General features: G+C 44.4%; 1 protein-coding gene across 8 annotated transcripts in view; it reads right to left on the bottom strand.

Moving 5' to 3' along the window:
* Nucleotides 1–26,840, bottom strand: part of myom2b (myomesin 2b) — a 163,846-nt gene that overhangs the window by 21,464 nt on the left and 115,542 nt on the right. For all 8 annotated transcript variants that reach the window (XM_069885214.1, XM_069885211.1, XM_069885212.1 and 5 more), the window contains 8 exons: nucleotides 18,723–18,837; nucleotides 15,446–15,602; nucleotides 8,313–8,419; nucleotides 7,189–7,233; nucleotides 4,737–4,873; nucleotides 1,558–1,702; nucleotides 1,410–1,469; nucleotides 1,020–1,087 (listed from right to left, as the gene is read on the bottom strand). In XM_069885214.1, the coding sequence (XP_069741315.1) occupies nucleotides 1,020–1,087; nucleotides 1,410–1,469; nucleotides 1,558–1,702; nucleotides 4,737–4,873; nucleotides 7,189–7,233; nucleotides 8,313–8,419; nucleotides 15,446–15,602; nucleotides 18,723–18,837 (834 nt within the window). The remainder of the gene's footprint in view (nucleotides 1–1,019; nucleotides 1,088–1,409; nucleotides 1,470–1,557; nucleotides 1,703–4,736; nucleotides 4,874–7,188; nucleotides 7,234–8,312; nucleotides 8,420–15,445; nucleotides 15,603–18,722; nucleotides 18,838–26,840) is intronic.

The raw sequence follows: 26,840 nt of genomic DNA, 5'->3' as shown, positions 1-26,840 counted from the left end.
CAAGAGATGAAGAGGCACAGAAGACGATGCAAGTGCTAATAAGTGTAAATCATTATCGGGACCGGGGTTCAAATCCCTCGCTGTCTGTAAGGAGTTTATACGTTCTCCCATGTCTGTGTGGGTTTTCCCTGGGAGCTCTGGTTTCCTCCTGCTGTACAAAACATACCGAGGGTGTAATTGGGTGGCACGGACACGTGGGCCAAAATGGCCTGTTACTCCGCTGTATGTCTAAAACTAAATGAAACAATAAAAACCTTGTTTGGAAGCACTAATGGTTGTATTATTTCCTATTTTGTTCTACCTTTGATAAGCTGGCAAGACTAGGCGTCAGGCTTATGTTTACATAGGGGGTTCCCTCAGGGGTCAATTTCTATTTTCTGGCATTTTCTATGGTCTGGAAAAGGCCAGGACCCAACATCACTGGATTAAAGAAATAGAGCCTGTAATACTCCAGTTGCCTGACATCATTCCCACTCCTGAGCTGGCTTGGAGGACCTGTCTTCCCCATGACCACTTCAGTGACTGATGTGCCCCCGACCAGGTCCCAGAACAAATGCAAAGCTTTTGCCTTTTACTGACGCAGTTCAAAGTCAGAGGAGATCTTTCTTCATATCAATTTAATTTAATTTACAGACACAACATGGTAACAGGCCCTTCTGGCCTACGAGCCCATGCTGCCCAAATACACTTATACATACATCTTTGGAATATGGGAGGAAACTAGAACACCCAGGGGAAACCCACACAAGTCATCAGGAGAATGTACACACTTCTTACAGTCAGCGTGTCTATGAACCCGTTTCACTAGCACAGTAATAGCATTGCGCTAACCACTACACTATTACTACAAGCTGTGTCCCACCCAAGTGGGCACAACTTTCAAAGCTATAGCATTACATCAGTTCTGAGGTGGAAGAACAACAATGGACGTTTGCATAACATTGTGGAGTTCTGGCATCCGTGACTGAATTGTTCACGAGGGCATGCATTATCCGACAGTCGGTACCATTTCTTTTTACCTTGCATCTCAACTCGACATTGCATTCATCTGTCACATGCCAGTGGAGATAGTCTGCAAAGTGAGGACCTGGATAACACACAGAAACATTTTAATTAGGATAACGGTCGCCCGCAAAAATAACTCACCTACTCCTCTGACGAGACACACAAGAATACAAGGACAGATGCGTGTCCCAAACGTGTTGGAGGAACTCAGTGGGTAACGCGCCATCCATAACACACCTCCTGAGTTCCACCAGCACATACTGCATTCAACCCCAGCGTTTAAATGCAAAGACAGAGAAGCAAGACATATTACACTGGTTATTTTTTTAATGATTGAAGTAAGAGAGGACCCCCTCAGAAGGAAATTGCAACAGCGACAATTTATGGGTTAGTTTATCTCTTACCTTGTTTTCTCAGGAATTCCTTCCTCTGGAATTCTGCTTCAGCCAGAGCAACCCTAAATGCTACAAAAATCAAACAATTCTTGTTAAAGAAGGCCATCCAACTCGTGAAACTAAGTCGAAAAGAAGTCGACCCAATTTCTAAGCTTACCATCTCCAATTAAAACCAGTGAAGACTGATTCTTGGCCTTCCCGTCCTCAATCTGGATGGTGTAGGTACCTTCACTCTTACTCGTGAACTGCTCCAAGACCATCTCAATGATACCAGTGGATTTATCAAATTTAATCTTGTGTTCCTTGAGGGAAATAAAGTGTCATATTTTAACATGATGAACATTTTCATGGGGTGAACACCTCATTCATCAGGAGCACTTACCCTTCCTAAGGGAGGTTGAGGAAGGCCAGGCTACTGCCCACCCCTTCCCCCACCCCACCCCATCCTGACAACATTTTACAGGAGCACATATGAGAATGTTCTGTCTGGATGCATTATTGTGTGGGAGGGTAGCTGCAAAGCATCAGATTGGAAGTCAATACAGAGGATCATTAAAATGGCTGAGAAGATTGCTGGGGTCTCCCTTTCCTCCTTTGATGACATTCTCCTGGATCGTTGCTTAAATAGTCCTCAAAGAATTATTGAAGGTCCTTTCCATCCAGCACACAGGATCTTTGACCCACCACCCCCAAGAAGGAGGGAGCATCAAAATCAGGACTGCCAGGCTGGGAAATAGCAGGCTGTGAGATTGATGAACAGTATCCTGCAACCAAGTAAATTTTATTTTTGAGAAGCAGTCAAATAGAATTTCCCTTTAGTAAAGATAACAAGGGAATTAGGGAGATGAATTTGAGGTGCAGATTCAGACTCAGCCAGCTGAGTGGCGACTCCCTACCGCTAGGTTGTTGCAATGGTTGATCCCTCAAGGAACCATTGGTGACATTCACCTTGGTTATTGCTGCAGGAGCATCTAGTAGCAGGCCACGGCATGCATGGACATATGGAAGCATTGCCTCTGTAGATCTCAACCAGGTCTCACAGAGAGGAGGATGGAGTTAATGCAATAGACAACCAAGCAGCTCATGCACCATCCATAGGAAGTAACCAACATTTTGGGCTTGGCCCTCTGTCAGGATGGAACTGCCCATAGATGCAATGTTCTGTGCATCTCCAAAGGTGGGAAGTATGGAATGGGGGGTGGGCGGGTGGAGAAGAAAGGAAAGATAAGAATCAGGTGATGATAATTCCACATGGCCATCAGAGAACTAAATCTTGGGCAGGGGGACACAAAATCAGTGGTCAGTCAATGTCCATTTGATCATCTTCCCCAGTGGTCAGCAACACCTCCCCTCCCTTTATGTCCCATATTCCTGCCTTATGCTGCCCTCTTAGATGTTTGTGACACATGCCTGAAGGTTGGCCCAGCCTTGGCTTTCTGTCATTGTTCCTTTAATAGAGAAATACATCGAGTCCACGCTGCTGAAGATCCAGCTGCGCTGGGTGGGTCACGTTTCTAGAATGGAGGACCATCACCTTCCCAAGATCGTGTTATATGGCGAGCTCTCCACTGGCCACCGTGACAGAGGTGCACCAAAGAAGAGGTACAAGGACTGCCTAAAGAAATCTCTTGGTGCCTGCCACATTGACCACCGCCAGTGGGCTGATCTCGCCTCAAACCGTACATCTTGGCGCCTCACAGTTCGGTGGCCAGCAACCTCCTTTGAAGAAGACCGCAGAGCCCACCTCACTGACAAAAGACAAAGGAGGAAAAACCCAACACCCAACCTCAACCCCTGCCTGTCCCGCATCGGACTTGTCAGCCACAAACGAGCCTGCAGCTGACGTGGACATTTACTCCCTCCATAAATCTTTGTCCGCGAAGCCAAGCCAAAGAAAAAAGAAAGAAGACTTCCCCTTTGACTACTTTCTTGAAACCATCCCAGACTCCCCAGGGCAATTTTACTCCCCCATGTATGTTCCTGATCTCAGCCCAGAGAGAGACAAGTAAGGTTCTTCGATTGAGTGAATTCAGCGGCTATCAAACAGCAACAAAGATCCAGCACAGGAGTACTAGTCAGTTCCAGAGATGCCAGATACTCTCCATTCCCTATGGATGCTGCGTGACCTGCTGAGTTTCTCCAGTGCTTTTGTGTGTTGCACTTGACTCTGGAACCTACAGATTTCCTTGATCAACTCCACTTGAACAAATGCATCCCAAATTAAGCAGAATGTAAAAAATGGAAAATTGCCTTATAAACTCGAGAGGCAATTTTTTTATTTTTATATAGCAGTTCCCAAATTAACTTTAACATAGTTACCCAGAGGGTGGTGAATCTGTGGAATTCATTGCCACAGAGGGCAGTAGAGGCAGGTTCATTAAATATATTTAAGAGGGAATTAGATATATTTCTTCAGTATAAGGGTATTAAAGGTTACGGAGAGAAGGCGGGGACGGGGTACTGAACTTTAAGATCAGCCATGATCTCGTTGAATGGCGGAGCAGGCTCGAAGGGTCGAATGACCTACTCCTGCTCCTATCTTCTATGTTTCTATAGTGAATGGTAATTCATCTAAATAGGGAGGCAACAAATGGAATCTAAAGGAAGTCTGCAGGAAAGACATTAAGGCAGAAGTTTCACCATGGACGGAATCATAGATTTGGCCACAAACCATGCTTATTCTACAAAGACACTTTTCCCCTGAATTTCATTTCAAACATATTTGTGTAGTCATATTCAAACTTTTTAGCTGTGGAGGCGGTGGTACCCACCGAAGTGGACCGAGAGATCAAATTTTAACACCAATAATTTTCAAATATGGGCTCTAAACTTTAATAAAGAAAAATATTTATCTCTCAAATTATATGTTATCTTTTGAATATGACTGCATTTGTTAATAATCTTTTCTTTCTTTTGTAGGTGGGTAAGGGAGGAGGGAGGGTATTAGTGGGGTGTTTGGGGAAGTTTTTTTATACATAATTAATCACATTATATTTATATCAGGACACTGTAATTAATGTTATGTTACGTGATTTAAATATTTTAAATAAAATATTTTTTAAAACATATTTGTGTATCACCAGGTTTTAAATCTAGCATGAACCACGCCAATTGTGGAAGGATTTGAAAGGCTACATTTTTATTTCAATGCAACCCTCAGACAGACTTTATAATTTTGTCTGTCGCTGCCCAACACTCCATATCGTTCAAGCAGCTTTTCATTTAAATTAAATTAAATTTATGACTTTACCAATTTATCTGGACCAAATGTACCAGTAAAAGGATTTGGCATTTGGACCTCACCTGCAGGAAATGTGCTTTGAGAACAATTGTTACCTGACTGTCTTTCAGCTCCAAGTCATTGACAAAAAACTTGCATTGAGCATCAGGTGATACACGCTCAGCTTGAAGCCAGAAGCGAACTTGGCCTTTATCGAAGACTTCATACGATAATTCGTGCTTCAAGGGGATTGCTAAAAATTGAAACAGAAAGAAAAGTTATTTAAATAAATTACAGACAGGAAGAAAAACCATCAATGATGAATTTATTTTTTTGAAGTATTAAAATGGTTCGAAGGATCCATAATTAATAGAAGATCAGTGCAAATGCTCGAGAAATGGCACATGTAGTTGCTGGGAATTCCTTCACAAAAGCAAACCCTGCAAGTTTGAATCCGCCACTGTCTGTAAGGAGTTTGAATGTTCTCCCCACGTCTGCATGGGTTTCCTCCGGGTGCTCTGGTTTTCACGCGCCTTCCTAAAACGTACAGGATTAACTGGTCTTTTTGGAGTTACAGATGCAGGTTGTTTACCCACTTCTGCAGATCCAGTTGTAGTTTTTTCTACACAATGAGCTCGAAGAGCTGTTTTACTTCAATGGAAAGACTCTGATTCTCCTAGGTTATTTCAATGGCTTTCTCACGTTATGTCTTTCTTAAATCTTGAAAGAGATCAGAAGTTGTACTTCAGATGCAACGACTAAAATTTGAAGAAGCATGGAAACCATTTATTGATGATCTCCATGGGATATAACTGGTGCTATTCCATGAATTAACTCTTCCTTTCCAGCCGTTTTTGTTATCGGTAGGTATGGATCGGAGCGATGTTTTAAACTATTTGACAGATCCTGTTGGGATAGGCCTCTGAGTTGTTTTTTTTTTAAATTATATGTTTTTTTTAAAAAAGTAGATTAGTTGGGGTTTTTTTAAATATAATATAATTATTTCTTTATCTCTGTTTTCTTTGTGAGGAGAATTATTTCTAATATGTCACACTTTCACCCTTTGGAATTTATATGATACACTATGTAGACTTGGACAGAGCAGTTTCATTGTGTTATTTCTATTTTCCTTACACTGTGACAATAAAATGTTAATAAAAAGATTGAAAAAGATGTATGGGGTTAGTAGATTAATTGGTCACATGAGTGTATTTGTGCAGTGCAGACTCGTGGGCCAGAAGTGCCTGTTACTGTACTGTATCTCTAAATTAAAAATTAAATGAAGAGAGTAAAAATGCCTGGCACAATAGAGTGCAAATATCCTTTTGCATGAAACACATAAAGCTCGCACATTGACGTTGAATGGCTGTTAGAATGCTTGCTTTTATTTCAAGCTTTGAACAAAAGCAGGCTTTTTCCATGGAGACAAGAACTGGAGGTTTAAGGGTGAAAGGCAAGATGTTTAAAATGAAAATTAGTGGGGACTTCTTCACGCGGAGAGTGGTGAGAGTGTGAAACAAGTCGCCAGCTTGTTTGGACTATGGTCTGGGTGCAGGTTAATGTGGCTGGTCAGAATAATAGTTTGGCACAGAGTAGATGGGCCAAAAGGCCTGTTGCTGTTCTGCAGCATTCTATAAAGGACAACTACACAAACTATCAACAAGGCTGCATTTCAAGGACTATGTGGGGTTTAGGTGCCCTGGTTTCAGGAAAGATGTATTCTCATTGGATTCATTCAGAGAAAGTTTACTAGAGTGATCCTGGTATGGAAGTGTTGTGCAATGCAGAAAGAGTGAATGAGTTGTAACACGACTGATTGCACTCAGAGACTTGTGAGGAGTACAAACATGCTTTTACTAGCTTACAATCAATGGCTGGTAGACACAATAGTCCTCAGGTGAATCTGAGGTAAGGTGGGAAAACCAGGGTTTATATTGGGGTAGGTGAGGGTGAAGTCATTGCATGGGTCAAGTGTGCAATCATTGCATATTGTATGAATGAAAGGGAAAATTCATGACAGGGAACATTCTGGGGGAATGTTTCCCCCTCCTGGGAGAACCTAAGACCATGGTCTCAGGATAAACAATTCAGACCAAGATGAGAAGGGATTCCTTCTCTCAGAGAGAACACCTTGTCCTAGAAAGTCATGGTGGCTTCAACCCTGGATATTTCAAAGCTGAGATAAATTTTTGATAATAAGGCAAATCTGATGTTTTGGAGAGAGGAACATGTTGATTGGCAGAAAAAGCAAGGGGCTGAATCGACTACTCGAGCCCATTGCTAATGGACTTAAATAATGATCACTCTAAGCCAACAACCATAGCCCCGATTTAAAATGTTAAAGCTGGGTAAAATGTTCCTCTTTTGACCCATAAACATCTCTAATTCACTTCAGTGCAGTTACATCCTGACGAGTTCATCGTCAAGTTCCAATGGACGGCTTGGAAACAATTGAATTTATGACATTAATCCCAACAAAAACTGAAAATAATTCAAGAGAGAATGATGAAAATGGCTTGGTATTATGACCTGCCATTAGTTGGCCCATGACGATTCAGCTATACTCACTTGGATGCCTGATCTCATGGCTCAATGCCAACAAGCGTTCCAATTCTGAAAAACAGAAGACATCTGGTTTGTATTTTCTGATGACATTTCCTGAGATGTAGTAACAAGACTCGAGCTTAAATTTTCCATTGACACATCTGTGCATCAAATATTGGCTGGGAAAATAGTCCAAGCTGGCAGGAAGCATCATTAACTGGACTACAGGCCTCCCTTCCAGAATTCCCCTGTCAACTCAGTTGCAAAAACAGCTGATCACACTGTTATCCAAGTCTCACACTGTTATCCAAGTCTCACAAGCACCCAGCAACAGAAGGGAATGTACTTTCTATCAAAAGCACACAGGATCGTTGTCTACCATCATAACGGAGACACAGGAGCATCAAAATCAGGACTGCCAGGCTGAGAAATAGCTTCTTCCCACAGGCTGTTTGATTGATGAACTGTGTCCTGTAACTGAGTGAATCATCGCAAAATATTTAAATCCATTTATTTTAAATTATATATTTAGGTATGTGTGTGATTATTACGTGCAGTGTATTGTGTATATGTGAGCGTGCACTGCGGTCCAGAGAAATGTTGTTCCGTCTGTTCATGTACAGTCAGATCATAATGAATTTGAACTGACCTCTTAAAAACTCCCATGTCAGAAACTAGAGCTCATTCCCTGTCAACTACCCTAACCTCTTCCCACTGACGTCAACCTCAGTGGGAAGAGATTGTAATGGAGCACTGGGGACGTGAACATTTTGATGGGGTCCTGGTGCTGCCTCTTCATCAATACCAGAGAGCCAATAATTAAAAACACTTGAAAAATCTTCAGCTATGAAGAACATGGAAGCTTAATGGAAGGAAGTTTCAGGTCGTCAACTGAGGTTTCAGGCCTTGGTGGAAGGTTGGAGTTGGAAACAGGTCAACTATCCACTGCAAAGCCTTCTTCTGGAGCCTTGTTAAAGCAAATTTCACTCAGAATTGCTACATTGAAATAATTCTGGCTGAGGTCACCTCAACTGGCTCATTGAGGGAGCCAGGGAGAACCCTGGTGGATCTCAGTATGTTGCTACCAGTTGATGCACAGATTCGTCAGTATGAACCTAGAGCCCACACACAGACAGAGGAATACACACCATCCTTCTCAAGGACAAAGCTGGAAGAGATGCCATCAGTGTCTGAGACAGCCACAGAATATGTTCCCAAGTCTGATATGTCAGGACGCTTGAAGATCAACTTGGAGCTGAAAACAAAAAGAATTTGAATATGACAGTTATGACATCAATCTTAATCACAATGCCTTCTCTGATGACAGCTGCTGTAAGCAGATCATTTCTCCAGCATGTTCTAGATAGTTTTATTCAGATCTGACATTGATCAACTGAGCAGCTAACTAAGCAAACTGCCCCAACATCATGGCAGGTTGCCCGACCTGTCACGGTGTATCTCTCACTCCTGCAGCTAAGTCATATTTCAGTTATTTTCCACAAGCCACATCATTATCCTGCTCCACAAAACAGTTACCACAAAAGGAGGCTATTTGGTCCATCAAGCCCATGCTGGCTCAATGTTTGAGTGATTCACCTTGTCCCATCTCCTTGACTTCACCCTAATGACCTGTACATTGCTTCCATTCAGCCATGTATGCATTTCCCTTTTGAACCTGCCTCCTCTATCAACCTTGGCAGAAAGTGATTGGTTCTAAATATTCATGGGTGTAAAAAAAAACTTTTCCTTGTGTAACTTCTGATTTCTTTTCACCCTCATTCTGTTACCGAGGTGTTGACGCTGTTACCAGGGTAAACAATTTGTCTTTGTTTTGACCCATTAACTCTCTGAGACCTCCTTACAATCGCATCCCTCTTATTGGGAATTATATTGGTAAATCTCTTTATCACTCTCTTTCCTGAAATATTACTGGGATGCTAGCCTCTGATTGTGTACAAAGGATCATCCTGATTTCCCTGCTCCATGCTACTTTCAACGAATTGCACTTTGCTGATCCTTATGTTCATACACCCCTTTATGAATTGTACTCCCATCCTTCAGTTCATGCATGTGAACTGAACAATCATCAATTCCTTAACTATCAGTGGGGGCTGCATAGCAGTTAGCGCCAACGACTGGGACCGGGGTTTGAATCCTGCGCTGTCCGTAAGAAGTTTGCACGTTCTCCCCGTGTCTGCGTGGATTTTCCCCCGGGGCTCAAATTTCCTCCCACCCTTTGAAAAAACATACCAGGGGTTGTAGGTCAATTGGATGTAAACTGGGGGCATGGGTTCATGGGCCGAAAAGGCCTGTTACTGTGCTGTATACCTAAATTTAATTTAAATTTAAAACTTGGGTTTCACCATTGACCAGAAATCTTACTGGCTGTAGAACAAGTCAGAAGCTGGGTATCGAGCTCCAAGTGACTCACCTCCTGACGCCTCAAAGACTTACGCAATCTACTACAAAGCACTAGGGCAGAGTATGACGGGAGACCCTCCAACTCCCTCAAAAGATCGACACCAGCACATTTAAGGAAAAGCCTCGTTTTCGTTTCACTTCACGCAAGATAAATATTTTTTCTGGGTTTTTTTAATGTAGTTAATAGTACAGAGGAAACCAAAACTTGACTGCTTCACAGGGAAGAGGGTCCATAAGCTTTGAGTAGAGTCCTAGTGGGGGGCTATAGCCAAACAAGTGGTTGAGAATGGCTGCCCTACACCATTCCGGACAAACCCACCACCTGAAACATACATTGCCTTCGCCACCATCACACAGTGACTACATACACACCATGCACTGCAATTACACATTGAACCTGTTCCACAGAACATTATAGGACAATACAAGCCTTAGCCCATTATATTGTGCCAACCTATGTAAACCTATGTCAGAACAATCTAATTTTTCCCCTATCTCACAGCCCTCTATTTTTCTTATACCCATAATTAAGAGTCTTTTGAATGTCCATGTTTATGCTGGAAATGCCAAATGGTAAATCGCCTGGTGATGGATTTTCAGTTGAATTTTATAAAAAAATTTATGATGATTTATCTACAGTGTTTGGGGATGTATTACGTCAAGTTGGAGAATATTATGATTTACCCGAGTCTTGTTCTAGTGCTTTAGTTACAGTAATTCCTAAAAAAGATAGAAATCCTTTGAAGGTATCTTCATATAGACCAACTTCGTTGTTAAATGTAGATTATAAAATAATAACTAAATTATTAGTGAATAGATTGGCTAAATTTTTACCAAAGTTGATTCATATTGATCAAACAGGTTTTATAAAGAATAGATATGCTTCAGATAATATTTTGCGAGTGATTAGTTTGATTAATAGATTTCAACAATCTTTAGATCATCTGATGGTGATATCCTTTGATGCAGAAAAAGCATTTGATAGAGTTGAATGGAATTTTTTGTTTAAAGTTTTGGAGAAATTTAAGTTTGGTCCTTCTTTTATTGGTTGGATTAGGGCTCTATATAGTAAACCGGTAGCTAGAGCATTGATGAATGGTTTGATTTCAGAATCTTTTAAGTTAACTTGATCAACTCGTCAAGGTTGTCCTTATCATCAGCTTTGTTTGCGTTAGTGATTGAACCTTTAGCACAGATACAAGGTATGAAAGTTTTAGATGAGGAGTATAAAATTAATTTATTTGCTGATGATGTATTGGTGTATTTAACAAATCCAGCTCAGTCACTTTTGCATTTGAAGGAATGTTCAATACAATATCTTTCTGGATATAAAGTTAATTGGGAAAAAAGTGAAATCTTTGCGGTAAGTGAAGGAGATTATTCAGTTTATAAGAATATTGTTAATTTGAAGTGGACTGATTGAATTAAATATCTGGGTATAATTTTGAATGTTAATTATCAATCTTTATATAAATTAAATTATCCTCCATTAATGAAAAAATTTAAAACTGATTTGATTAAATGGAAAGATTTACCTATTAATTTAATGGGAAGGATAAATACAATTAAGATGAATATCTTTCCGCATATACAATATTTGTTTCAATCTATTCCGTATTTACTTGATAAAAATTTTTTTTTGAGATTTAAATAAAATGGTTAGGGAGTTTTTATGGAAGGGTAAATTTTCAAGAGCAGCTTTGAATAAATTAACTTGGAAATATGAGTTGGGGGGATTACGTTTACCACATTTTAAAAATTATTATAAGGCAGCCCAACTTAAATTTATTAGTTCATTGATGGATTTGGTACGGCCTCCTAGTTGGGCTAAAATTGAGATGGCAAGTATTTCTGAATTTGAAATACATCAGTTTTTGTTTAGGTGGAATATGAATTTGTTACAACAATATAATGTGCCTATACTAAAACATTTAATGAAGTTATGGATAAAGAAAAATAAAATGATAGGTTCTAGGGGTAAATTATTGGCTTTGACACCATTGTATAATAATTAACTTATTTCTTTTTCAATACATAATCAAAGTTTATTGCATTGGAGATTTAAAGGTGTGAAAAATTTGGGAGATTGTTTCAAAGAGGGTAAGTTTTTATCTTTTAATCAGATGAGGGAAGATTTTGGTATTGATAAGAATTCTTTATTTCTTTATTATCAAATTCGATCTTTGGTAAAATGTATGTGTGGTAGAGACGTGATTTTACCTAAAATGACTAAATTTGAGACTTCTCTTATGAAGGTACTAGAGAAGGGTTATATTTCATTTATGTATCAAATATTACAGGATGGTATGGATAAAAAGGGTTGGGATAGATCTAAAATTAAATGGGAAGCTGATATTGGTTTTACTTTTTCTGAAGAGGATTGGTTAAATATTTGTTATGATAGTGTAACTAGATTGATAAATGCACATTATGCAATGATTAATTACAATTTTTACATCAATTATATTTTACACCTGATAATTTTTTTTAAAATATGGTTTTAATGAATCAGATTTGCATTTTAATGTGGTGATACGGTTGGAACTTTTTTTCATGCTGTTTGGTCATGTATACATATACAATCTTTTTGGAAGAAAATTCAATCATTTTTAGAATATCTGTATAAGATTAAAATAGTTTTAGATCCAACAGTACTTTTATTGGGTAGTTTGCAACCTATGAAAGGCTTGGGATTAGATAAGTTTCAGCTTGCTTTTGTATATTTAGCTTTATCCGTAGTGAAAAAATGTATTGCTAGTACATGGAAAGATACAAATATGATTGATATTAATAGATGGCATAATGAGATGAAATTAGTTTAATAATGGAAAAAAATTATGTATGTTTCACATGATAATTATAATTTTTTTATTAATAAGTGGCTGTTATACTCAGAATATTTACATTTCAATTTATATTGATTAGATTTTAATATGTATATTTAACTTTTTTTTAATATTCTTTCTTTTTTTTATGGCTCTCCTTAGGAGAGTTGGCTGAAGGGGGGGGAACTTTCCTTTTTTTTCTCTTTTTTTATATATATAAAAAAATGTTCATGTTCGTGTTTAATTGCTATGTATGTCATGTATTATTTGTTTTTTGAACAAATAAAAAAAGTTTAAAAAAAAAGAATGTCCATGTTTTACCAGGCTCCACCACCACCCCTGGCAATACATTCCAGGCACCCACCATTCTCCGCGTAAAAAACATACCTCTGACATTTCCTTCACTCACTTTAAACTGATGTCCGCTGGTATTTGCAATGGTCACCCCAGGAAAAAGTTGCTGACTGTCCACCCTATCTAAGCCCCTTATAACCTTACACAGCTACCTCTATTAAGTTACCTCTCGTCCTTTGTCGCTCCAAAGAGAAAAGCCCTAACTCTGTCAATCTTGCCTCATAAGTCATGTTGTCCAATCCAGGCAACACCCTGGTAAATCTCCTCTCAGCCCTCTCCAAAGCATCTACATCCTTCCAGGAATTAGGCAACCAGAACTGTTCACAATACTCCAAGTGGACTGGCCAGAGTTTTATGGAGCTGCAACAGTAAGAATCCTGCCGTTAGTCACCTACTCCACTTTCACGTTCATCCTTCCAAAGTGCATCACTTCACACTCATCTGGACTGAACTGGATCTGCCACTTCTCCACCCAACTCTTGTATCCTTTCTCTATCCTGTTGTAACCCAGGACTCCCTTCCGCACTACCCACAGCATCTCCAACTTTGGTTCCAATAGCACCCCAACCAAAGCCCCAATCTCTCCTGCCAAAAAGGGCAAGGGAAGCAACAGGTGGGACACCACCACATACATGTTTCTCATCTCATACAGCCTGATCATTCATGGTCCAAATCCATACCCTCAGCAGAATGACTGCAGCAGTTCAATGAAGCAGCTCATCCCAATCTTCTCAAGGGGAATTAGGGATGGGCAACAAATGCTGATCTTGCCAGAGTCACTGGATCTCAAAAAAACACATTGGGGCCTCTAGGATGTAGATAAATGTGAAGGACACCATCTCCAACAGATGCTGAACTATGATGTCCACAAAATGAAGAAAGAGATCACAGAGAGCTGGTGAACTAGACACCTGGGTCATGGTCCATGCACTAATGATGAATGTTACAGAATGAGGCAGTGAATTTGAAGCATGATCACCTGAAGATCTTTGGTCACCTGCTGTTTCCTAACTGCCCAATAAGACCAGTACACATTGGAGCAGAAATAGGCCATTTAGCCCATCGAGTCTTCCCCACCATCATGACTGATTTACTATCCTTTTCAACCCCCATTCTTCTGCCTTCTGCCTGTAACCCCTGATTCCCTTTCTGATCAAGAACATTGACCTCCATCTTAAATACACCCAAAGACAGCTGTCCACTGCAACAGATTCATTGTATGTGCAGGGACAAGGCATTCTGTGGGTTGAAGTAAAATAGCCAGGCACCTAATCCCATCATCAGCAAATAGATATCCATGCACCTCCCCCCACTGATCATCAGTGGGAGACCCCCTAACATCCACTCCTCTTGCTCTAGCTTCCCCTCCCTAAACCTCTGCCTCTCCCTCCTCCGACAAAAATGGAAACCTTTGTCCAAGCTTGCATCATTGGTTATCTTATGTTATCTCCGTGTCATCTCCAGCATCCACTGGATGACCTTGAGGTAACAAAAAGCCAGTACCAGAGGACAACGTAACTGGGGGGGAATCTAGATGAACATTTCCTGTGACATTCTTGGAGAGGGTGCACAAATGTCCTGGTGATCTAGGCAGTCTTGAAATGCAGCAAATGGTTCAACCAGTTTGTGCACAGCAGGTTCCCCTAGTAATTTACAGTAAATTCAAGGTCCTTCCCCTCTGGGTACAGTGGGAAAATCACATCAATGGCAGTGGCCTCGAAAACCAAGTGTCTGTGATTCCACGACATTATTTTCCTGCGAGTCCTGGAAGGCTCAATGCAAGGGCGCAAAATCTTGTCCCAAAACACTATTGATGGAGTCAGCAAAAGGGAGAAGAGTCATGTTCCCTAAAAGAAGGACACCCTGGGGCACTGCAGTAAACAATGTTAAAGCAGCCCTGCTCTACAGTCACACCGGGTGTCAAAATCGAGAACACTTTAACTACTGTGGGTAACCAATGGAATTGATGGAAGCTGATTGTCAGTTCAATTGAAGCCTTGTCCACATCTCCCAAATCTTCCCAGGAAGCTCCGAGCCACAGAATCCAGGATCATTCCAATTGCCTACTTTACAATTGCATGCATTGGCCAGAGGGGAAAGGAATGCCGAGGGAAAGTGGCAGTGACCAATCGCCAGGCGACACAATGCTCAATGTACCTCTTGCCGGTGACATTCTTAACAAAAATATTTCCAAATATTTTCTTTTACATTTTCTTGCATTTTGTTAGTTTTCCACCCTGGAATCTTTTCCCATTTTATTGAAGTTTTAGGTAGGATTTGGGGAGGGAGTGTGGTGCTGAGACAGATACACCAATTCCCTGCCCTTGTCTTATCAGTTTTGATCCTGGGGTTTTCCATAGACCATTGAGAAGACCTGACTGTTGATGGGAATGGGTTGAAAATTCTGCCAGGGCAATGCTGTGTGCCAACTGACAGCTACATTGCAAATCGCTGCACTTCATAAGTCCGACCTTGGCCACAGAGCTGTATGGAAAAATCCGAAAGGCACTTCACAAATGAAGTAATTGGTTTCTTTTTATTGTCCCTTTGTTCAATGAGTATTGGGATACCAGTCCAATTTCCACCCATTAAAAAAAAAGCTCGATTCAGAGACAAACTGCAAGGGCTCGAAACGTCAGAACCCAACGGAGCCTGAAGTGGCAGAAAGTGAAGGAACGTACGTGGTATTCTCGGTTTCAATGTGGACTCGTGAGAAGTCAGTGATTTCTTCATAGGCCTTGCCCCAGGTGAATTGGGAGGCATCCGTCAGATCTGAACATTCAAAGCTCAAGAAGATGTTGCCATCTGCATCAACACCTGAAGAAATTTCTTTGGTTCCTTGAAAATTAAATCAAGAGGAAGAAGCATCAAATAATTTTTTTCATACAACACTACAGCACAGAAACAGGCTCTTCAGCCCATCTAATTGGTGCCAAACTATTTGTTGAACTTAGTTCCATCAACATTTACCCAGACACCCCTCCCAATCATCCACACCATCTAATCATCTCTTCAAAATCAAATCTGAATCTGTATCCACTATCTTTGCCGGCAGCTTATTCCATGCTCTCACCACCCTCTGAGTGGAAAACTTCCCCAGTGTTCCTCGGAAACATCTCACCTTTCAGCCTTAACCCATCACCTAACCTCACTGGAAAAAGCCTGCATGCATTTACTCTATCTATAATTTTGAATACCTCAATCAAATCTCTTCTCTTCCCAAATACACCAGGGAATAAAGTCCTAACCTGTTTAACCTTTCCCTGTAACTCAGCTCCTCAAGTCCCTGCAACATCCTTGTAAATCTTCTCTGCCCTTTTTAAATCTTGGGTGAGTGATCAAAACTGCACACAATATTTACAGCATGAAATATTACAGTACCCACTATTGGGACACTTAAGCTGCACCAATCCCAGTCAAACTCCAGTACTCTGTACTTGGTCTAAACTCTTCTGCACTGATGAGACCAAGCCCAGATGAGAAAAATCGCTTTGTCCAGCAACTGCGCCCTAACAGGTGGAGGTTCTGATTGCCAAGCATTTTAATTCCCTTCCCCATTCCCATACTGACCTGTATATCCTCAGCCTCCTCCACTTCCAGGGTGAGGTCAGAATCAACCAGAGGCATTGTACCTCATATCCTACCTGAATAGTCTGGAACCCAACACTATCGACATTGTATATTTTTTTAATACAGTTTTAATTCCGGCCCAATTGCACCCATGTGATCAATGAACCTATTGACCCCATACATCCCTGGAAAATGGAGGAAACTAAAACACCCGGAGGAAGCCTACATAGACACGGGAGAACATGCAAACTCTACAAACAACGGCAGATTCGAACCCGGGTCGCTGGTGTTGTAATAGCACTATACTAACTGCAACCTCTTCACTCAGAGGGTGGTGAAAGCATGGAATAAACTGTCAGTGAAGATGGTGGATGGACGTTCAAATTTGACATTTAAGAGATAATTAGGTGGGTGTGGATGTTTGGGAGGGGTGTCAAGGGTTATGGTCTGGGTACATTTTGATGGAACTAGGTGCCCCAAAGAGTTTGGCCACCTTGCTTCATCTTCTCCTCTTCAAATCACAGCTCCCCCTCTGCTCCTTCTGGCTCACCCATCTCCTCTCACACACCCTGCTTGTTTCCAAACACTTGCCCTCTCACCCCCATCCCCCAATTATCCAATTTCTCCACCACCCCCCCCCCCCCCAAACAGCCCAACAGAGGAACATCAATGTGAACAGACAATGGAAAGATATCGAAGCAACATGTGAACTTCCCTATCATTGGCTGGGATGTCCCTTGAGCCAGAGACTCAGATGGGGCAGCATCTAGTAAGTGCATCCAGGAGGGTTTTTGAAGCACCTTGTTGTTAGTCCAACCAGAAAGGGAGCTATACTAGACCTACACTGATGGGGATTGGAATTTCAGGTAATGGGAGTGGGTGTCGTCAGACAAGTCTACAACTGACATGTAGGAGTTGTTTAAGACCAGCTGTTTCGAGTCCAGAACCAGTGAGGAAGGTGTACAGGGATCGCAAGGTAACAGAACTTTGGATGACAAGAGCTGTCATGAGTCAGGAGCATAAGAAGCATATATAAAGACTAGTAAGCTAAAATCAGACAAAGCCCACAAGGAATACAAGGATTACAGGAAAGACCTCAAGCAGGGCATCAGGAAGCCCATGAGATCTCATTGGTGAGCAGAATTAAATAGAATCCCAACGCATTTTGTACATATTAAACATGAGGATAATAGGATGAGGGAAAGGATAGCATCCACTCAAGGACAAAGAAGGAAAGTTATCCTTGGAGTTAGAGAAAACACATCAAATTGTAGCCAGCTCCATCGCAGGCTCTGACCTCCCATCCATTTAAGACATCTACACAAGACCCTGCCTCAAGAAGACAGCCAACATCTTAGAGGATGCCGTCACCCTGGTCACAACCTCTTCTCACTGCTGTCATCAGGCAGAAGCCTGAAGACTAACACATCTCTGATCAAGAACAGTTTCTTTGCAACAGCCAACAGGCCCCTGAACCTCCCCTTGCTACACTGATCAAAGACTGCTCCGACACCACAAAAGGACTGTCCACACCCCAGTAGTCTTCAAACTTTTTCTTTCCACTCACATCCCACTTTAAGTAATCCCTCTGCTGTGTGATTAGTAAGGGATTTCTTAAGGTGGTAGTGGGTGGGAGGAAAAAAATTGAAAACCACTGCTCTAGACCCAACTGATCCAGAAAGATTTTGCTTGAGAAAAATTGTCGTTGGCCCATTTCCTTTGGAGGTTTGAAACCCTGCACAGAACAAGTCAATTAGGTACAATTAAAATAGTGGTTTTCAAACTTTTTATTTCCACTCACATCCCACCTTAACTCAATCTTATGCCAATAGGTGCGCTGTGATTAGTAAGAGATGACTTAAGGTGGTAAAGTTTGAAAACCACTGATCTACACTATTGTTACACCAATTTTTTTCTTGTACCATGGGAACTGTGAATATTTATTATCTATCTATTGTATTTATTGTTCCTTTTAAATTTAATGTATACTATATGAAATACCTTCTTGTGCCAATGTAGAATGTAGATGACAATAAAGTCAATGTCATTAGCAAGTGGGGGAGGTACTACATGAGTATCTTGTATGGGTGTTCATCATGGAGGACAACAATGGGAGTATAGTCTGGAGAGTGCTCATGTGTCAGCGCATCTCGAGATCAGGAAAGAGGTGGCATTAGGTCTTTTGAAGAGCCATTGTTTGAAAATATAGATGATGATCATCTGGCTCCTCATGCATCTTCCCCGCACTTCCTTTGAACTCAACTCAGCCCTGGTTCCCACAACCAATTTAAGCTTTTGGGGCTCCAGTTCCTGTGCTCCTTTAAAGAGTCGGGGTCTCGGTTCTTGGGCTCCCTTGGCGCTTATGTCATCAACAGCTCAGGGTTGTACCTGGCCTGGCTTGAACAAGCACGGGTTCAGAAGGCTCAGAGGGTCTCCCTGCTCCAGCGGCGTTCACTGCTTGGACTTGGAAAATGTATCTCTTCCCTTCCTCCAACTTAGTGACCTGTGAGGATAGTAAGGAGAAGTTAGTTAGCTTTTACTGAATTAAGAAAACCTTCATTACTTATTCTATTTCTGTGGTTTCCTGGCACGCCCTGGGTTACATTAGGGTTCCCGAGATCTGTCCTTGAGCTGATTTCTCTGGAAATCGGTCATCCATTTTCTGGGGCTTCCCATAATGGTATCACTCCGCCGACACATTGCAATTCTTTCATTCCTGCCAATGATCAGCTTATCTCGACGCATTATTAGATTGTCATTAATAAAGACCATGAAACGTACTTCTGGATGCATCACAACGTGGTTCGGGAGCTGCCCTGCTGATGTTTGGAGGGCCACAGCAGGTGGTGAATGCAGATCAGAGCATAATGTATACTCCCCTCCCCTCCATCCTCACTTAGCAGTGCCTCAAAAAGGCAGTCAACGTACTGAAGGACCCATCATACACCCGGCACACTCTCTACTTCCTCCATCCATAGGGAAGAAAGCGTGCATTAACAGACTTAAAGGCAGTTTCTCCTCCACAGCCAGCAGCCTCCTCAATGAGCCCCACAACAGTGCTATCAGTCTACCCTTGCTTTTTACTAATTGGTTTTTTTTTTACCCCATTGTAAATCTACACTCTAACTGTGCTCTTCTCCTTTTACTCCGTATGGCTGTATGCATGTTAGGCTTGACTGACGAGATTGTTTGCAGAAGAACCCTTCTCACAGTTGCAGATATAAAGTGTCAATAAACGAAACAAAACTAAATGTGAAACTAAGCATGCCCCCGATGAAAAATGGAACTGAAGCGGTGAAAAAAAAAATCAGAAGACATCAGGTGGTCGTATAAATTTTTAAAACATTTTTAATTTAATTTTTTTTAACATTTAGACACACGGTAACAGGCCATTTCAGCCCACAAGTCCCTGCCACCCAATTTAGACACCATTAACATACATCCCTGGTACAATTTGAACAGTGGAAGGAAACCGGAGCCACCGGGGAAAACCCACGCAGACGTAACAACTCCTTACAGACAGCACGGGATTCGAACCTCAGTCCCAATCGCTGGTGCTGCACTAACCACTACACCAACAGTGCCAATGTTGTGCAAGAAAGAATCAAAGACTTGTTCATCCAAACCAAGGCTTTTATTAGCAAAAGACAGGAGCTCTTCACAGGTGGCCGACCAGTCCGGAATGATCCAACCTAGCTAGAGACACAACTCGTTAAGGCCTAGACAGTAGGCGTGGCTAAGCTCTCAGCCAATCGCTGTAAGCACAGTCTAGATACTGTAACTATATACACTATATACATTGGTGATAGATCTGTACTATCACATTCATCCCTTCTTGAAGAACTGACCATGGAAAAAAAACAAAAAAACGAGGGAGAGAATGAAAGGAAGGGGTAGGTTAAGGACTGTAGTGGTCAGGGGGTCTGACCATCCGGTGTGACCGCCGTGGTGCTGGGATTGGAGTCGCTGGAGTGGTGTCGCCAGCGGGCTCGTCGGGTGCGACCGCTCCTTCGCTCAATTCCCCAGTCGTGTTGTCGGCAGGGTGGCCCGGGTCGTTGGGGTGCTGTTGGTCCTTCTGTTGCGTCACGGGGCCTGGGAATAAAGAGTTGTGGAAGGTTGGGTTGGGGGGTTTGCTGGGTCTACCGTGTCCTGAGCTAGGTCCCTCACCGAAACAGTGTCCTCCCGCCCGTCTGGGAACTCAACGTAGGCGTAATGTGGGTTCGCATGGAGTAGAGTCACTCGGTCGACCAAGGGGTCATTCTTTGAGTGCCGGACGTGGCGTCACAAAAGGACGGGGCCAGGGACGGTGAGCCATGCCGGTACAATGGTTCCTGATTCGGATTTTCTCGGGAAAAGGAACATCCTTTCGTGGGGAGTGGCATTTGTTGCGGTACATAGGAGGGAGCGGATGGAGTGTAAGGCACTAGTGAGAACCTCCTGTCAGTGAGAGGTGGGGAGACCTTTAGACCGGAGAGCCAGTGTAACCGCTCTCCATATGGTGGCATTCTCCCTCTCGACCTGGCCGTTACTGCGTGGGTTATAGCTGGTGGTCCTGCTTGAAGCGATACCACACTCCAGAAGGTATTGTTGCAGCTCTGCACTCATGAATGAGGACCCCCTATCACTGTGGATGGAATTGGGGTACCCGAAAATGGCGAAAATACTGTGAAGGGCCTGTATCACTGAGGTGGCAGTGGTGACTGGGCAGGGCACAGCGAACGGGAAGCGGGAGTACTTGTCGATGGCCGTAAGGATGTAGTTATTATGGTTCGTCGACGGTAGGGGCCCCTTAAAGTCTACGCTAAGATGCTCAAAGGGGCGGGTGGCTTTGATAACGTGGGAGTTATCCGGACGGAAGAAGTGGGGCTTGCATTCAGCGCACACCGAACAGGCTCAGGTAATGGAGCAGATCTCCTCGACTGTGTATGGTAGGTTGCGCGCCTTCACAAAGTGGGCAAACCTAGTGAACCCTGGATGACAGAGCGCCTCATGGAGTTTCTGTAGTCTGTCCATCTGTATGCTGGCGCATGTCCCCCTGGAGAGTGCGTCAGGCGGGTCGTTGAGCTTACCAGGATGTCATAGTTAAAGGTGGAGAGTTCGATTCTCCATCTGGCGATTTTGTCGTTTTTTATCTTACCACGCTGAGTGTTGCTGAACATGAAGGAGACCGCGCGTTGATCAGTCAACAGTGTAAAGCGCCTCCCAGCGAGGTAATGTCTCCAACGATGCACCACTTCAACTATTACTGGGCCTCTTTCTCGATCGAGGGGTGTTTACTTTCTGGACCCTGGAGGGTTCTGGAGAAGAAGGCTACACGCCGACTGGCCTGGTTCAAGGTGGCTGCCAGGGCGAAGTCAGATGCATTGCTCTCGACTTGAAACGGGACAGACTCATCGATCGCGTGCAGCGTCGATGTAGGATTTGATTCGATTGAAAGCTGCTCTGGCTTCGGTCGAGAGGGGAAAGGAGATGGTCTTGATAAGAGGATGAGCCTTGTCGGCGTAGTGTGGAACCCATTGGGCGTAATATGAGAAAAGGCCCAGGCAGCGTTTGAGCGCTTTCTGGGTATGAGGGGTGGGGGGGTAAGTCCATTAGGGGACGCATGCAGTCAGGATCTGGCATGACTATCCCGTTCTCCACCATGCAACCTAGAATCGCGAGTCGTGTGGTCCGGAAGACACACTTGTCCAAATTGTAAGTCAGGTTCAGCTGACGGGCAGTTTGAAGAAATTTGTCTAGGTTGGCATCGTGGTCCTGCGTGTCATGGCCGCAGATGGTGATATTGTCAAGATACGGGAAGGTAGCGGTTAGCCCGTTCTGGTCCACCATCTGGTCCATTTCCCGCTGGAAGACTGCAATACCACTCGTGACCCTGAATGGTACCCTGAGAAATTGATACAGCCGCCCATTCGCTTCAAAGGCTGTGAATGGTCGGTCCTCACAGCGGATCGGGAGGTGGTGGTAGGCCGAACATAGGTCAATGGTGGAAAATATGTGGTATTGGGCGATCTGGTTCACCACATCAGTGATGCGTGGCAGGGGGTACGCATCCAGGAGCGTGAAGCGGTTAATGGTCTGACTATAGTCGACGACCATCCGTAGCTTTTCCCCATTCTTGACAACCACCACCTGGGCTCTCCAGGGACTTGAACTGGGTTTGATGATGCCCTCATCCAGCAATCTACACACCTCACTCCTAATGAATTGCCTGTTTTCGTAACTATATTGCCGACTTTTGCTGGCCACAGGTTTCCAGCCAGCGGTGAGGTTTGCGAAGAATGCTGGCGGGGCAATCCGGAGTGTGGAAAGGCCGCAGGAGTGGCCCCGGGGCACGGGGGCGGGTTGCTCGGGTGCTTCAGGGGTGGGGAGATGGCAGACCGAGAGGGGGGCGTGGGGTCCCCCAAAGTGTAGGGACACCATTCGGAACTGACACTGAAAGTCTAATCCCAGCAACACTGGGGCGCACAGTTGGGGAAGTGGGTGACCGTTACGCCCTGTACTTCCAGCGTGGTGATGCAATACCCCTTTATCCCAGTCGAGTGTGACCTCGTCGCTAATGAGATCCTCTGGGTAGTGGGGATAATGTCAAGTCCCCAACGGAGGGCCAGATCTGGCCGGATAAAACTGTCAGTTGACCCAGAGTCAAATAAGCAATTGGTGTAGTGTCCATGCACTTTAATCAGTTCCATTGCTTTAGTGAGAGAATGAGAGCATTGCTGGTTTAGTGTTATAGAAGCAGCCACTGATCCAGTTGACAGGGAGTTCTGCGTGATGACGTCACGCAATGGGATGACGTCACACAACGGGATGACATAATAGACGTAGTCAACGATGGAGGAGTAGGTTGGAGGACCTCCCGGAAGTGCTGTTGTGGCGGCGTCGGCGGATGAAAGGTAAGTAGTGGGGTTTGTAGTTGCTCACGGTTGGCAGTGGGTAGGTCGGCGGTCGCGGCGGTCGGGCCCCGGCGGTCATCACCGATGGACGCTAGGGTTAGTACCTGGTTCACCGTGGCGGATCCCCAGTCGGTCGTGGTGGCCGCATCGGCGGCGGCAGCAGGGGAGCGGGCAGCAGCAGATGGGGAGCGGGCAGCAGCATCTGCCCCGGGGGTGTCTGTGGAGGCGGCAGCGTCGGCTGCGGGGGTGGCTGTGGCGGCGGCAGCAGCGGCGGTAGCGTCGGCCCCGGGGGTGTCTGTGGCGGCGGCAGCAGCGGCGGTAGCATCGGCCCCGGGGGTGTCTGTGGCGTCGGCAGCAGCAGTGGTAGCGTCGGCCCCGGGGGTGGCTGTGGCAGTGGCGGCGGTAGCGTCGGCCCCGGGGGTGTCTGTGGCGGCGGCAGCAGTGGCGGTCGCGTCGGCCCTGGGGGTGGCTGTGGCGGCGGCAGCAGCAGCGGTTGCCACAGTCAGGACCGAGGCCGGGTCGAGTGTTCCGCACGGGGGCGAGAGGCGGGCCAACACCATGGTTGCGAGGGTGGGCTGCCCCTTCCGGGTTTGCCATCTCCGTGACGTCAAGCGTTGCTGTGCAGGGGAGCCTTCACTCTCATTGGACTAGAGCTCTGGGGAAGAAGAGTTTGAATGGGATAGTGGCGGTTGGGCTTCACACGATGCACTGTGTTTGCCGGCGGCCATTTTAAACCTACAGACTGCAGCAAAGTGGCCGTTTTTAAGGCACTTCTGGCACCTGGCTTTTCTTGCTGGGCACTGGGACCTGCTTGTCCCTCCCACAGAAATAACATTTTGGGTTCGCAGGGGGCAGTGTAGCAGCAGCCGAAAGGCCGTCAGTATCTCGGGGGGTGGTAGGGTAGAAGGGCACTCTACTCACATCAGAGCGAGGGGTCCAGTCCCTAGAGAACTCGTTTGACTTTAAGGCTGCATCCTCCATTGTAATTGCAATCTGGGCCACATCCTCTAGTTTTTCTACCCCTTGCTCGAGCAAGCGCAGCCTCACTTCGTTCGATCGGAGCCCGGCCCCATAGGCATCCCGGATGAGGTCGCTAGTGATCTCGGCAGCAGTTTTGTCCACACAGTTACAGTCCTTGCCCAACGCCTTTACTACTTGTAAATATGCCCTTCTGGACTCGCCGGGCTGTTGCTTCCTCGACGCAAGCACGAGCCGGGCATGAACTCTGTTCACTGGTTGATCATACAGTTCTTTCAGTACCTTTATGGCTGCGGTGTAAGTGGTCTCATCCTGGATGTTCTCGTAGACACTCAAGGACACCATAGACAGCAATGCTGTTAGACGCTGGTTATCCTCCTCCACCTCAATGATCCTTAGGAAGTTTTCAAAGTTCAGCAGCCAGAACTTAAAGGCTTTGAAGGCTGTAGCTGACTGTGGGTCGATATCAAGTTTTTCTGGCCGAGTCAAACGCTCCATCCCTTTCAAAAAAAATTCTTTTTTCTTTTTGCTAATAAAATTGTAGAGTTCGTCGAAAGAATCAAAGACTTGTTGATCCAAACCAAGGCTTTTATTAGCAAAAGACAGGAGCTCTTCACAAGTAGCCGACCAGTCTGGAATGATCTGACCTGGCTAGGGGCACAACCCTTTAAGGCCGAGACAGTAGGCGTGGCTAAGCTCTCAGCCAATCGCTGTAAGCACAGTCTAGATACTGTAACTATATACACTATATACATTGGTGATATATCTGTACTATCACACGTAACAACTCCTTACAGACAGCCCGGGATTTGAACCCCAGTCCCAATTGCCGGTGCTGCACTAACCACTACACCAACCGTGCCGATGTTGTGCAAATGTTTGGTGGGACTGCTATTTACAAACAGCCTGCCCAACACTTTAGCATCACATGCTTCTGTGACAAAAGGGTTATATCTATCTCCATCTCTCCCTCAGTGATCTAATCTCAGCCGGTCTCCAAAATCAGGGGGCCTCACTTATGTCTCATGGAAATGGGTAATCGAATGAGGAACACACCTTTAGTGAACAGAAAGAAGCTGGAGAGCCTCAGTGGGTTAGGCAGCATCCATGGAGGGAAATGAATAGTCAACGCTTTGGGTCGGTATGCTTTCTTGAGACTGATGAGCAGTTTGGTTTGAAGAGGAGCCCAAAATTCCTTCTGCTGATCTAAGTTGGTGGGGTCGAGAACCTATGTAAACCTATCCATCAATATTCTAACCCATCCTTTCCTCACACCCATAAACTGCGGCTGCCCTTCACAGCTCCTCCACGGGGCCTCACAAAATGAAGGACAAATGCAATGATCCAGCAGGGTGCACGAGGCCTGCAGCGCTGCCCCCCAATTGGCTACAGCCAAAAGAGTTTAACTGGCTTATCAGGGAAAGCAGATCACAAACACACCAATCAGTGCTGAGCGGGCTTTGACCATGCCCCTCAGCTTGAGAATAAAAGCAGGGCTGTGAGCCCAATAAACCTCAGTGTTAACTCCACTCAACTGGGGTTCATGTCGTTCATTCTGGGAGCGTGTTCTTTCTGAGCTAACCTGCATGCAGCTAAAACCTCTCCTGTGCTATGGGCTCGGGAGAGCCATAGCTAGTAGCAGCTAGCTACAAAACCTCAATTTTTCTTACACCCATGTGTCAGTCTTCTGAGTGACCCTATTTTACCTGCATCCATCACTACTCTCGTCAATGCATTCCAGGTACCTACCACTCTCAGACTAAATAACTTGCCTCTGACGTCTCCTTAAATTTCCTCCACTCAATGTCCACTGGCATTTTCTTTTGTCACCCAACAAAAAAAGGTGCTGCTGTCCACCCTATCTAAGCCCCTTAAAATCTTACGTACCTCTATTAAGTCACCTCTCATTTCCTAATGTCCCCCTAAACTTTTCTCCTTTCATCTTTAACCCATGTGCTTCACTTCACCTAACATCAGTGGAAAAAAACCTACTTGGAATATCTATACCCCTCATAATTACATTGTCATGTGGTGGGTGGGTGGGTGGGTGGGTGTGGGTATGATGTGTGTACACCATGGTCAAAAGAAATGCTGTTTCAATGGGTTGGATATGAACAGTAAGTTGATAATAAACTTGAATTTGATATTATCAGAAACTGTTTATTGTCATGTTATAAAATAGAAATGTAGTATTACCTGAAATTACCTTTAGTCTGCCATTAGCATAAGCATTGCCCAGTGCCCCTTAAAATCAGAAAGGGGAGCAAGTCCGCCCAGAGTCACCGAGTATCTGTGGATTCACCTCCAGTGCTTCCAGTCTCTGCAGCTGCATAAGACTTCACAACATCCACAACCCGAGTCCTGATCCAAACCTCTGATACAATAAGGCTGCACCCCGTGCCCTTTGGGAGTCCCTGTCCTCAGCACCCTCTCGAATCCCAGTTCGGAAACCAGATTCTCATGAGCCAGTCACCAGTAGCTCACCACCTGTGTGGGTTCCTCGCCTTCAAGTTGCCAACAGCCCGCCGCCTGTGTGGGTTCCTCGCCCTCAAGTTGCCAACAGCCCGCCGCCTGTGTGGGTTCCTCGCCCTCAAGTTGCCAACAGCCCGCCGACTGTGGGTTCCTCGCCCTCAAG

The sequence above is a fragment of the Narcine bancroftii genome, chromosome 6 (genome assembly GCF_036971445.1).
Source record: "Narcine bancroftii isolate sNarBan1 chromosome 6, sNarBan1.hap1, whole genome shotgun sequence".
NCBI lineage: Eukaryota > Metazoa > Chordata > Chondrichthyes > Torpediniformes > Narcinidae > Narcine > Narcine bancroftii.
Note: the sequence above shows the minus strand (reverse complement) of the source record. Positions and strands in the feature narration are given on the sequence as shown.